This window comes from Lissotriton helveticus, chromosome 2_1 (genome assembly GCF_964261635.1).
Source record: "Lissotriton helveticus chromosome 2_1, aLisHel1.1, whole genome shotgun sequence".
Taxonomy (NCBI): Eukaryota; Metazoa; Chordata; class Amphibia; order Caudata; family Salamandridae; genus Lissotriton; species Lissotriton helveticus.
In genome coordinates this window covers 827,415,285-827,429,431 of record NC_136059.1, presented here as the reverse complement: position 1 = coordinate 827,429,431, position 14,147 = coordinate 827,415,285, and the positions used below count along the sequence as shown (strand labels likewise).

At 40.5% G+C, this 14,147-nt stretch overlaps 1 protein-coding gene across 1 annotated transcript in view; it reads right to left on the bottom strand.

Annotated features, from left to right (window-relative positions):
- Nucleotides 1-14,147, bottom strand: part of HSD17B4 (hydroxysteroid 17-beta dehydrogenase 4) — an 867,876-nt gene that overhangs the window by 688,112 nt on the left and 165,617 nt on the right. Inside the window, exon 4 of the mRNA XM_078675560.1 lies at nt 7,501-7,560. Within this exon, the coding sequence (XP_078531686.1) occupies nt 7,501-7,560 (60 nt within the window). The remainder of the gene's footprint in view (nt 1-7,500; nt 7,561-14,147) is intronic.

Here is a 14,147-nt window from a genome sequence, read left to right as displayed (position 1 = left end):
CTAGTTGGAAATCTGAAAAGGCTCGTTGATCTAGGAAGCAAGTCACTAAAGTGGGATTACCCAGCCATTAACCAAATTAAGACTGGGCTCGGGAGAATTAAATAAATAAAACATACCTCCCACAATCTAATAAACTGGGCTTGCTGAGTTCCTGGTGGGATAATCAAGCTTACTGTTTAGCTTGGTACGAACTTGATTACAGTACATCTGCTTACATTCCATGTACAAAGATAAACGTAAATCAACTACTTCAGATATGCATCTTCTTTACCTTCCAGTGGATGTCACGCCAGTCAATAAGGGGCTTATTTTGGGTGACACTCACATCGAAGGCCACGTCACTAAGGTGACACAAGGGATCCCTTTTCTCTCCATCAGTGACAACAAAAAGTGGTCTTCCCAGTTGAGTGTGGTTAGAAAAGGAATGGGGTAGTGATGATAATCAAACAGATGGAAAAACACAATAATAATGTAACAGTTGAAAAATATGGCTGATTATAGATAGCCTTGCTCAACTAGTAGCAACGATTTCTGCTTTCTGTCAGGGTGAAGTCACAAGCAATCCCAAATTAACCTGTGCTTAACGTTTTGGTAGCTTGGCACAAACTTAGTCAGGCTTAACTTACAGGCAATCCGTAAAGTATTTATGCAGCACTTCAAACAGTAATGAAGTGATAATACAACACCAGAAAAATCCCACACCAATTTAGAAACATAGATTACAATTTAATACATTATTTGAGACTAAAACAACAAAAATCCAATCAGTAGAACAGGAGATATGAAATTTAAAAAATGTAAGTAAAATAGAGCCTAGAGCACAAAGTGCAATTGTGGTTATCTGGTAGTACCGGACAGAGACAAAGTCACAAGTTGAAGCTGACCGTGATGGAGTGCAGTCAGACACAGGGTCCAGGTTAGGCCCACTGGACAAAGTACCTTAGATGCTGGTTTGTGGAGAGTGGCAAGATACTGCGTTGAGGATGAATCGCACAGTGGCGATCTGAAGAAGCTACAGGGCTGCGATGTGGAGTCCTGCATCATTATCAAGGATGCAGTCGAGGAGGGCTTGTGATGCAAAGCCCTGTGTTGAGGATACATCATGCAGTGGCAGTTCCGAGGACACTGCAGGTTGTGATGTGAAGTCGGACGTCAGAGATGTGTCGCACTGCAGTTGTTCTGAAGCGGAGCTGCGTTGTGCTGCATATGTTGTGCCCACAGGACTACCGCTGGGTTGGTAAAGCACCTTCAGGCCCTCCTTTAAGGGTCCAGGCCTAGGGTGACACCACTTGGAGGCCAAGACTCACAGCAAGTAGAGTCCAGGTGCTCGGTTGGAGGTGGTTGGAACCTTTTCTGTCCTTGAAGCTCTGATCAGGAGGCAAGGCAACTAGCCCCAGGAGTCAATCTGGTGGTCCTAAGATCAAGATGCAGGTCCAGTCGGGGCAACTCAGGCAGCAGGGCAACAGAGTAGCAGTCCTCTTTGCAGAGCAGCACAGCATTCTTCTGCTTTGTTCACAGTTCCAAAGGTGTATTGAAGAGTTGGGTCAGAGTCCACTGTTTATACCTAGTGCCCGCTTTGAAGTAGGAGAAGGTTCTGGAGGGCTCCATCCCTAGAGGTGCTGGTAATCCAACTCCCTGCCCCAGCTCCAGCTTCTGTAAGTTCCCAAAAGACTAGTGTCAAACCTTTTGTGAGTGCGCTCAAACAGGCCTTCGTGAGGAACAAGTGTGGTAAGTGACAGCTCTTCCCCCTCATCAAGTCAGAGATAGCCCATCCCGCCAACACCTATTCTCATTTGCCTCACTGTCTGGGAGCAATACACAAAGACCAATTGGCAACTATACTGTAATATGCTACATAACTCTCTATGGTATTATATTATGGTAGGTATTTATTTGTATAGTCTCTATGGTAGTATGTCATGTAATTCTAGAGCCTAGATATGTCATCCTGTGTTAAGGGCTAGATGTCAGTTGATGTTACCCTGGATGGATGGGATCCTTTGCTATGATTAAACTTACTTCAAGAACTGCATTACTTGTGGAGGAATCTTATTTAAATATTTCACTGGCATAGTCGGCAGCTTTACAAAGGATCTCAACACCTGAGGACTCTGGATGGCAAAGGTTCAGGCTAGTAAAAGTGATGTTCACACAAAAGATGATGTAAAGAAGGTTTTAAAATGTTTCAGATGTGATAAGATTGGGCACTTAGCCAATGATAAGATGTGCCCTGCTCTGGGAAATACCTGTAAGAAATGCAAAAAGAAGGGTCATTTCTCTTATGCGTGCAGAAGCAAATTAAACCCTAGAGTTTAAAAAAATGGCAGTATTCAATGATGAAGAGAGTACTTCTAGCCCTGAAGAATATGAATGTGGACAAATTGTATCTGTTGTGAGCAATGAGACTGCTACAAAAGCTAAGTCAAGTCCTGTGGATGTAATCAAAGTTGATGGTTGCGACACCCGTGTATTATTTGATTCGGGTGCGAAAATAACTATCATCTACAATGATTTCTATGAAAGTAAATTGAGAGTAAGATCAAGATTTTCAAACCTGATATTATTCCGTTAGCTTACGGTGGTGAGCCGATCAAACTGCACGGTTACTTTCTTGGTCTAATAGAGTATAAAAGTAGGATGATTTCAGGTAAGATCTATATTTCAAAGAAGGGTGACAGCATCATAAGCTGGATTCATCAAGGTGAGATGGGCATATATTTTATCCACAGATTTTGTTGAGAGAAATGAGTCAAGGGGTAGAAAACGTTTTGTGTGTGGATTTAGCCAACTCTCTAAAAAAGGAATTTCCAAAGGTTTTTAGAAATGATTTAGGATGCCTCAAAGGTTACACGTAAGAATGACTCTACACCGGTTACTTGCAAGGTGAGGAATGTGCCAATTGCGGTGAAAGATGACATGAAGAAAGAGATTTTTAAATTAAAAGAATGCAGGATTATTGAGGAGGTAGAAGGAACAGAATGTGGTCGCTGCACGCAAACCAAATGGTGACCTTCGTTTATGCATTGATTTGCACCAATTGAACAAGTGTGTAATTGTGGAAAGGTATCCTTTACCCAAAATTAATGAGTTGCTTATGTTGTTGGGTGGCGTGAAAGTATTTAGCACTATAGACTTGACTTCAGCCAATCATCAGGTGGAACTAGAGGAGACATGTAGGGATTTCACTGCGCTTATAACGCCATTTGAAACTTATAGGTTTAAAAGGATGCCTTTTGGGCTAATTTCTGCCTCTTCAGTTTTCCAACGTGTTATGGAAGGAGTGTTGAAAGGTGTGGATGGTGTGTGCATTTATCAAGATGATGTTCTCATATATGGTGATGATGTTAATCAACACAATGAGCGCCTCAGGACAGTGTTAGGTAGATTGAGGGACAGTAATCTGATTGTAAAATTAGAAAAATGCAAGTTTGGCTCGGAGTCTCTAAATTATTTGGGACATAACATCTCTGTGAATGGTATTAGACCTAAAGAGGATTTGATTGATGTCATAAAAAAGATGTCCGCTCCTACATGTAAGGATGAGCTTATGAGTTTTCTAGGCATGAATGAATATTACGCCAAATTTGTAAAGGGTTTTGCAGATATGACCTCTAACTTGAGATTGTTCTTAAGGAAAGGAAAGTGTTTTGTGTGGTCAAAGAAGTGTCAAGATGAATTTTTGGAAGTTAAGAATAGACTTTGTTGTTCGCCTTTTCTCAAAAGCTTTGATTCTAGGTGTAAATCAATATTAACCACCGATGCTAGTGAGAAAGGATTAGGAGCGGTATTGCAACAGATTGGTTCTGATGGTGAATATACTGTGATGTTTCTTTCAAGAAGTTTGAAGGATACGGAAAGTCGCTACTCTGTGGTGGAGCGTGAGTCTTTTGCCATTTATTGGGCTATTAAAAAACTTAGGAAGTTTTTAGGGGGCTCTGAATTCGAGGTTAGATCTGATCACAAACCATTAGTTGAAATTTTTGAAAAGAAGGGTTTGGATCTTATTTCAAGTCGAATTACCAAATGGATCATTAGTCTCCAAGAATATTCATTCAAAGTCAAGTACATTCCTGGTGTGAATAATAGGATTGCCGATACGTTATCTCGCCTGGTATCTTCTGAGCATAAAATTTAGGATGATGTTGATGATGATTATGATTGTGTGTGTGCTCTTGATTTTGGGTGTGTATCCAAAGAAAAGTGGATAGAGGAAGTTCAATCTGACAACACGATGAAAGATGTCATGGATTTAATTAGGGTAAAATGGGATAACCTTTCTGGTGTGTGAGAGATGAGTTGAGTGTTGATGAGAACATTTTATTTAGAGGTACCAAACGTGTTCCTCCTTATAATATTAGGAAAGACATAGTTCTCTTGGCTCATCAAAGTCACCCTGGAATTACAAAAACTAAAGAATACGTTATTCTTATTGGTGGCCAGGGATGGATAAAATGATTGAACGTATTATACGAGATTGTGATGCTTGCAACACGAGTGATAAATCAAGAATGACGAGAGTACAACCGATGATAATAAGAAAACATCCAAAAGGTCCATGGGTTGATGTTGCTCTTGATTTAGTAGGTCCTTTACATTTCAAAGAAAACCAAATTTTCATTCTGGTGGTCACTGATATGTTTTCTCGGTGGCCTGAGGTTTTTTTTTTATCGAGCATTGATTCTAAAAGCATTATTAAATGTCTTAGGTCATTATTTGCTAGGGAAGGTATGCCAAAAATAGTTCTGTATGATAATGGTTTACAATTAGTTTCAGAAGAGATGGAAGTATTCTTGGATGCATGTGGAATTATTGATAAGAAAAGCTCTCTTTATCATCCTGAAGGGAATGGTATGGTAGAGAGATTGAACAGAGTAATTAAGGAATCCATAAGCTTGGCTAAATCTCATTTGTTAGATAGGAAAAATGAGGTGATTAAAAAGGTTGAGGAATATAGGATTACGCCACACTCTACAACTGGTAAAACTCCATTTCTTTTGTTTAGAGGTAGAGAACCAAACACCTTACTGGGAACCCTTTTGGGTTCGTGAATATGCACATGCTAAAGGAAAGGAAGAAAAAAGTGAGTATTGTTTTGGGAAAGGCAGCAGCTGAACAAGGTAAGAACTGAGAACCTTTTTATTTATACTGGACTCCTGAATCTTGCTAGGTTTATGTTTCCATGCACTATCTGGGTGCATTGAAATATCCTTAAAGCAACATGTGGAGCTGTATAAAAAATTCTGAGCAAATAAATGACTGTATATTTTGAGCTCCAGTGGCAAGTTTGCAGGCAAACCTCTTTCTGATCAAGCAGTAGACATTTTTAATGGTACAGCAAAGTGCTACAGTTTAACAATGATAATATAAGCTAGTATTTAGAGGAGCCAGGTGTAGCAGAGGTCAAAAATAGAAAACAGAAAAACAGAGGGAGTGGGGGTATTTCATAGAGTTAAATAAAGTGTCGGGTATTGTATTGTAATTGCATATATATATATATATAGCGCTTACTACCCCTGACGAGGCGTTAAAGCGCTTTTTTGGCGAGTAGCACGCTACTCCGGAACCCATAAAGGATTTGTGGGCAATTAGTGTAGAGAAATATGAAAGTAATTTGAGTGGTGGATATGTTAGTTATTTGGATTGAGAAGGATAGCGGAGGGATAGAAGTAGAACAGGCATGATTTGAGTCTCTGCAGCAAACATATCCAGGTCCTGCAAAGAAGGGAAATGAAAATGGGAAAGCATGTATTTATGTCTTGTGCTTTCAGCAATAGAAAATGTAGCTGCTTGCCTTAGGCTCCATTACTGGACTTAGCCCAACAATCCTCAATAAACACAAATAATTCTTCTTCAATCTTCCCTACAAAACCAAATAAGTTCAATATGAACATACGCGGTGTTCAAAGAAAAGTGAAAGCCTACCTACATTGCTCCTAAAGTGTGAAACTACTGGTTGTGTGACGGAACCACACATGCCATTACAAGGCACGCCTTTACAACACGATCATTACCACGACCACGTCTTTACAATGCATATGCCTTTAAAACACATGACTTTACAATGAAAATGTAAGTATTTAGTAGGTAAGCATTATGCCTTTATATATATGCGGGTATATTTGGAGGCATTATAGTTATCTGTGAAATGCTTACATTGTCATTGTATTAGCATGGTTAAGGCATATGCGTTTTTAAAAATAAATATGTATATGTATTTTTATTAACAAACCCCAACCCTTACCCCAAAACCACCCTAAAAATTCCCTTACTACCTGAAACCCCAAACTAAACAATAAAAATTCCATTGCCATCCAAACCTACCCTAACCGTAAAAATTCCCTTACCACATAAACCCCACCCTAAACATTTCCTTGCCACCCAAAACCCCACATCCACACTAAAACCCTAAAAATTCCCTTACTACCTAAAAACATAAACCCTAAAAAGTATCTTGCCACCCAAAAGCCACCCTAGACTCTAAAAATTCCCTTGCCACCCAAAAACCCACCCTAAAAATTCCCTTACCACCCAAAACCCGAAACCCACGCAAACAATTCCCTGGCAACCCAAAACCACAAACCCACCCTAAATCCTAGAAAGTTCCTTGCCACCCAAAACCCACCCTAAAAATGTCCTTGCCACCCAAAATCCCATACCCACCCTAAACCCTAAAAAAAATCATGCCACCCACAACCACCACAAACAACCTAAACCCTAAAAACACCCGTGCCATTTTATATATATATATAATGGCTTTAGACTTACCTGCAAAATACTTACATTTTGCATGGTAAAGGCATGCGTGGTAAACTGATGCGTGGTAAAGGCACATGCGTGTTAAAGACGTGCATGGCAGCACTTTCATTGTAATGCCGTGCATGGTTTATGAAGCGTTGTAAATGCTATATTCCGAAACTACCTCATTTCCTCTTCATTTCTTGAATTCCGCAAGAAGCAGAAGACCTGGATTTTCGAGTAGTCCCTTTAGGCTGTTAGTATATTAAGCTGTGTGATGTATATTGGCCAGGCGGTATCATGAGAGAAATGCAAAAATGTCCTAAAGTCAACATAAGAATTAGCAGGAAGACTACGGTGGAGAAAATCAGCCAAAACCAGGTGAAACCCAAAAGCTTTACTAAGTCTCTTGCTTGTCATCTGATGTCCCAGAACAATAATTGAGTATATGGGGAAAGCCAATATAACCACTAAGTGAAATGGCTGGCCATCCAAAGCCTTAGCAGAAAGACACAACCACAAGTAGGGTCACCCCGAGACGGGATAAATGCTCATTTGGAATACAGACCACGACTACTGCAAAACAATAGTGAGCAATACAACACAGCTTACTAACTTATTAGCCTTTCCTGTACACTCCAGATGGGCTCGAACCATAAAAGTGAAATTATATTATATTGAATTGTTGTATTTATTAGTGATCAGCATGGACAGCATGATATCAACAGTTTGTGTGAACAGAAAAAAAATAATTTCAGACTTTACCTATTCTTCCAAAGGCATCAAGAGCAGTCTGGACGACCTTCTCGCCATCTTCCACCGAATCTAAAAAACCAGAAACCAAAACAAGGCATCAAAAGCGGATACTCACGATAAAAGAAATGTTGCTTGACTTTAGAAAACACCAGTACTTTTATAGCATAGGTCGTCTGAATTTTCAGCTCTGAACAATGTGGAATAACTTGGTGGATGGAGTAGAAAATGGGATATAGAAGGGAACACAGTAGGCACTGGGAAGCCACTGCAAGGCGTGGAGAAGCAGAGGAAGAGGAGGAGGAGGAAGGACCATTGAGCTTAACCCCTTCCCGTCGGCCGTCGTGAGCACTACCTCGCTGGTGCTGCGAACGTCCAACGGCCGACGCTGCCCCGCCCACTCCACGGAACCGCCGCACTGCCGCGAAATAACGGCCACGGTTAAGGTGTTAACGCTCTATTGCCTGCACAAAAGGGGGTAAATACTGTTCCTGCTCAATGGGAGAATGGACATAAGGAAAATGTGAGATGTTCACAGTCTTATACAGGTACACATGAGGTATTCTAGTGGGCCAGCAGTTCAGCTGTTGGCTCCTTATGGCATGACAAATGCAGTTTTTGGGTGAACTTCCAGACAAGAGCTGGCAGCAGGACGAAATAATGCTGCATGTGTAGGGTAAGTGAAGGTAAATGTGCTGTGGTATATTAAGAATGCTCTTTACAACAATCATTTAGTGCTTTATTTATAGCTTAGTCAGTCTACCTGCGAGAGAAATTGGAATATTTATATTATATAACATCACACACCCTATTGGTATCATGCTTCATCATCAGGTCGCACCCTATCCCTAAACACCTGGGTAGGCTCAACCATCTCCCATGGAGTACTTAAGATATGTTTTTTAGTTTTAACAGGGATTTGAAAAATATAAAAATACCTATTGGACACCCCAGTTTCCCTTTACTTTGTGTGCCACTGGTATGGTTAAAAACTATTAGTGTGGTGTATTTGAGGGGGGAAGGTTACTACCCAATACCCTAAAACTGCATCAACATGTTTCAGCCCTTCTAGGTAGGCTCAAAATGGTCCTGGTCTTTTAATATGACTATTCCTATTTGAAGCCGAGTGTGTTTGAAGTGGAATTACTGCTATCCAGCCTGTGGTGTCAGGTCGGTCACCAGTCCATCCTCAAACAAACACACATAAAAAAAATTGACATTTGAGGCCGGCCTACTTGCCTTTGCCCTGATGGAGAAGACTATATTGCTTGCTTTCATCAAGTTATAAGGGAGCAAAAAAAAAAAAAAAAAAGAACAAATACTGAAAAATCATTAGTCTTGGCTGTTCTGGAGCTTAGAGGCTAAAAACAGTTTTAATGCTGACAGCACAAAACTGAGAGAATGCAAACTCTTAATTCCCTGCATATCAATGCAAAGGGGAGTGTGTTGTAATGTAAGTGACATCGCTTTATATTCATAGTCTATAGTTTTGGATAAGAGCTCATAACTAAAACTACAGATTATGAATATTGAGTGATGTCACTTATATCAGGTTTGCAGTGATGTGTTGGAAATTCAACGCCTCGTTCCCCTTACACATGTCTACTTGTTTTTTTGTGTGTATATGGAAATGCAAAGTGACGAAAACACAGTTCTGTGTCAGACCCAAAGCATGCAGGTAACACAAAGAATACATACATGTAAAACCGCTTCAAACTTTATGATAGATCTAATTACATGAACAAATCTGAACCTGGGCTGTTAAATATGAAACTAAACATGTGGTGCTCATGGTGACATTGTCAGTTTCATACTTATTATACGAGACTAAGGTCTAAAAACATATTGCCGGAATTGATGCTAAAGAGAGCTTTGTCGCAGCTCAGGTACTCCTCTACTCTTCATCTTCAGAATTGTAGTAGCTTTTACTAAATGTGCAATTTTTGATGAAAAAATATTTTTGAATACTAATGATTTTTATGAGGACTATAGGTGAATACAGGTGAATTATTACTGTTGCCCTTGAAACCATTTTATGAGGCGTTTAGAGGGTATTTATTACTGTAGTTTAGTTGTGCCACATTTTTCTAGATTACACCATTTTATCAATATGGGTGCAGTGTTGGAGTTCGGTTTATCGTGCTCCTGTTCATTTGCCCTCCCAATCAATGTCCCCATGCATGTCTTTTCCCATCACAGTCTTCGCAGAGCACTGGACACAGTGACGCAGCTGGCTATTTTCCTTCGAGAGCATCTATTGTGAATGAAACTTTTTTCGTTGTACGGACTGTTTCAATCCGAAGGACACTTCCGGTGGAAGTTCCGATGCGATGTAGGACTACTAGAATACACTAGAGTATAGGTATCTGAAAAGGTTTCATATTGTGTTGTACATCTCCAGACTGTGCAGTTGCTACAGATGCTGCTGGAGTCTTTGCTTCCTTAGAAATGGGTTCGTGATATTTTTTTTTGTGACAATCTTGATTCAGATTTACTACACATGTGTTACCACTATTCATGCAATGCTTAATTGAGAGTCTTTGCTTGTTCCCTATTCATAATATGTGTATAAAAATCCATGCTTTTGGGGTGAGCAAGAGACTTTTCGTTTTCCTCACAGAACTCTGTTCATTTATTGAGAGACTTCTCTTTCCATTATAGATGCTGTCTTTTGGACTTGTGTTACTTATATGGCTATAGAATAATTCTGATTTCGAACTATGTACCCTGTATCTGAGCCTTCATGCATACATTTTACATTTCTCTGTAATGCCTATTTTGAGATCTTGGCAATTAAACCCTTTAACTTTTCACTGATCTAGATCTCAGTTATTGAGTGGTCCCGGTTTTATTACTCCACTAATTTATTGGGCCTGATGTCGAGGAGAGCGGTGACTCTTATCGAAAGATCAAGGGTCCTGGAGTGGAATCAACTGAGGTATATTTTGGGGTGATTTACATTTTTTGGTGCAATAGAATATTAGAGTTTTGCTTCCACAGTATTAAGGAGTATCATTTTAACCCCCTGAATGCTGGTGACGGAACCACTCCGTCACCAGCCACGGACGCGCTGTGCTGGTGACGGAGTGGTTCTGTCACGGCCCGGCCGCCGCGCCTGCGCAGCATTAATTCCGCGCCTGCGCGGAGCGTTCCATTGAGCGGGCGGGGTCGTGACGGAACCACTCCGTCACAAGCACAGCACGCCAGCGCCGCTGCAGAATTACCGCCACGGCCAAGGGGTTAAAGGCTCACTCCAAAATCCTCTTACGTGTCCAAGTCGATTCAACATGCAGCTTTGAAGTGATTAACATAAGGACCGTGTAAAATCACTTATTACCACCCTTTCCTCTCAGCCACATTAAACGTTTCTAAAAACACCAATTTTAACGTAAATTTCTAAACAACCTGCAAGGCCTTTATAGAAGGTATAAGTTCCTTTTTTGAGGTGCTGCACAATGGCAGCATTATCTGTCTGTAAAGAGAAATCGGTGCTCTATTCCTGTATTAGAGAAACTCTGATTCATCTCAACACACCCTCCATAACTACTTTAAGAAAGGAGGTAAAGTCATGCACTTAAGGGGTGAATTTTAAAATCTGGCATTAGAGGATAAGACGGTCAACAGCAATCTTTCCATAATGACTTCAGAATATACCATATGTTTTTCTGAGTGTACCTTAGTATGTGACACCACAAAAATGTGGTGTCATCCCTGTGTTGTGGGCACTCCTTTGGTTCTTGTAAGCAAGACTCCGTAAATGTTATAGGTAGTTTGCGGTTTTTATTTTCACATCATCATTATATATCATGATAATACTCCATTGTTTCAAACAGTTTATCAATCCTTTTCAATTTCTCATATTGGAATGTGAGTCTGATCTGCTCCAATGCATTTCGGGCAGGTTGCCCTTCATCTGGGAGCTCTATAAACATAAAAACATAGCTCTAAGAATGCGTTTTGAGTGAAATGAAATTATCAAAAAGTAAATGCATAGCATGCGGGATAGGTATGTGGAAGTTGATCCAGAAGTGGCTGTGCGAGTGAGGGGCGCATGCGATCGGTGTTGGGTATTCGAGTACGTGAATTAAAGGTCGGTTCTAAGGACAGGTCGAGTGCAATCAGCATGCAGACGATCGGCATGCAAGCGTGGTGACGGGTCTAGTGCGCTGACACGCGGTGAATCAAATGAACTTCACATGCGGTGATAGTGAGAAGTTTTAAATGGTGCGCTTGAACTTAAGTGACCACGCACACTTACTTGTACTTTCGAGATTCACTGCAAGCTGAAACAATAAACGGTGATATTCTGTGTCAGTGAAGCCGTTATTAAACGAGTCACTGTATTAAAGGTTGGTGGTTGTTCAACTTACTTAGTGGTCTGCTATCTCTTGCTTCAATCGTCGGTGTGATGGTTCGGAACGGGGAAAGTGACGTGAAGGTGACGTATTTACATGTGTAGGGAGGTGAACATGAAAGACGGACTATACATGTGTGGAAACGGTGTCGGCCATTTTGAAGTGCAAAAGACTCTGGTGCAAGTGTCACACATAAGCCTAGAACATAAACTAAAATACAATAAACATGACTCAACAATCGCATTTCAGGAATCTCAGTATACGGCATTAGATATCAGGTTGATATCTTATAGAAAACATGAAAATTCCAGGCGGTCATTAAGACCCATTGGCTTCATAGACTGCATCTTATATATCCAAGCCATCTCTCTCTGTAGTAAATGTTTGCTGTTATCAATGCCCTCGCGTTTCTGAACTTCCTCAAGAATCATAAACCTGAGTTGAGACACACTATGTCTGTTCTCATCAAAATGTACCGCCACATTGGATTTGGTATTTTTGAGTCTTATATTTGATTTGTGTTCGTTAATACGAATCTTTATTTTTCTCTCAGTCTTGCCAATGTAACACATTCCGCAGGGACACTTGATAAGATATACTACGTTACATGTGTCGCATGTAGCATTGACGTGTAATTTCATAGGAGTGCCTTTCATTGGATGGTTGATCACATTACCGGTGATAATATTGGGACAGTTTCCACAATTTCTGCAGGGCCTTGTGCCTTTGGCTGGAGTTTCAATGGGACTTTTTTTGTTGAGGATTTCTTTGAGGTTGGCATTGCGGGTACAGGCAAATATAGGGGGTTCCCTAAAGGTGGTACCAAAATCCGGTTCAATGCTCATTATTGGCCAATGGCGTAGAATGATTCTTTTGAAAGCGGTGCTCAAGTTTGAGAATTTTGACACCAGGACCATCCTTTTAGTCTTATCTCGTTGAGTTCTGAGTAGTAATTTTTCTCTGGGTGTTTCAAGTGCTTTCTTTTTAGCTGTTTCAATTAAAGGTGTCGAGTATCCTCTTGTGATGAATCTTTTTCCCATTTCTTGAAGTCTTAGTTCAGTCTGTGTTTGACTAGATGTGATCCTTCTGACGCTCAGCATCTGGGACACTGGTAAATGCTGTTTTAATGCCCCTTGGTGGTGGCTAGTGAAATGTAGTGTGTTGTTACGGTCGGTTTTTTTTTTCTTCGAAATAAGTCAGTTTCAAGACCAGTAGAGGTAATCGTGATTTTGAACCGGATTTTGGTACCACCTTTAGGGAACCCCCTATATTTGCCTATACCTGCAATGCCAACCTCAAAGAAATCCTCAACAAAAAAAGTCCCATTGAAACTCCAGCCAAAGGCACAAGGCCCTGCAGAAATTGTGGAAACTGTCACAATATTATCACCGGTAATGTGATCAACCATCCAATGAAAGGCACTCGTATGAAATTACACGTCAATGCTACATGCGACACATGTAACGTAGTATATCTTATCAAGTGTCCCTGCGGAATGTGTTACATTGGCAAGACTGAGAGAAAAATAAAGATTCGTATTAACGAACACAAATCAAATATAAGACTCAAAAATACCAAATCCAATGTGGCGGTACATTTTGATGAGAACAGACATAGTGTGTCTCAACTCAGGTTTATGATTCTTGAGGAAGTTCAGAAACGCGAGGGCATTGATAACAGCAAACATTTACTACAGAGAGAGATGGCTTGGATATATAAGATGCAGTCTATGAAGCCAATGGGTCTTAATGACCGCCTGGAATTTTCATGTTTTCTATAAGACATCAACCTGATATCTAATGCCGTATACTGTGATTCCTGAAATGAGTTTGTTGATTCATGTTTATTGTATTTTAGTTTATGTTCTAGGCTTATGTGTTACACTTGCACCAGAGTCTTTTGCACTTCAAAATGGCCGACACCGTTTCCACACATGTATAGTCCGTCTTTCATGTTCACCTCCCTACACATGTAAATACGTCACCTTCACGTCACTTTCCCCGTTCCGAACCATCACACCGACGATTGAAGCAAGAGATAGCAGACCACTAAGTAAGTTGAACAACCACCAACCTTTAATACAGTGACTCGTTTAATAACGGCTTCATTGACACAGAATATCACCGTTTATGTTTCAGCTTGCAGTGAATCTCGAAAGTACACGTAAGTGTGCGTGGTCACTTAAGTTCAAGCGTACCATTTAAAACTTCTCACTATCACGCATGTGAAGTTCATTTGATTCACCGCGTGTCAGCGCACTAGACCCGTCACCACGCTTGCATGCCGATCGTCTGCATGCTGATT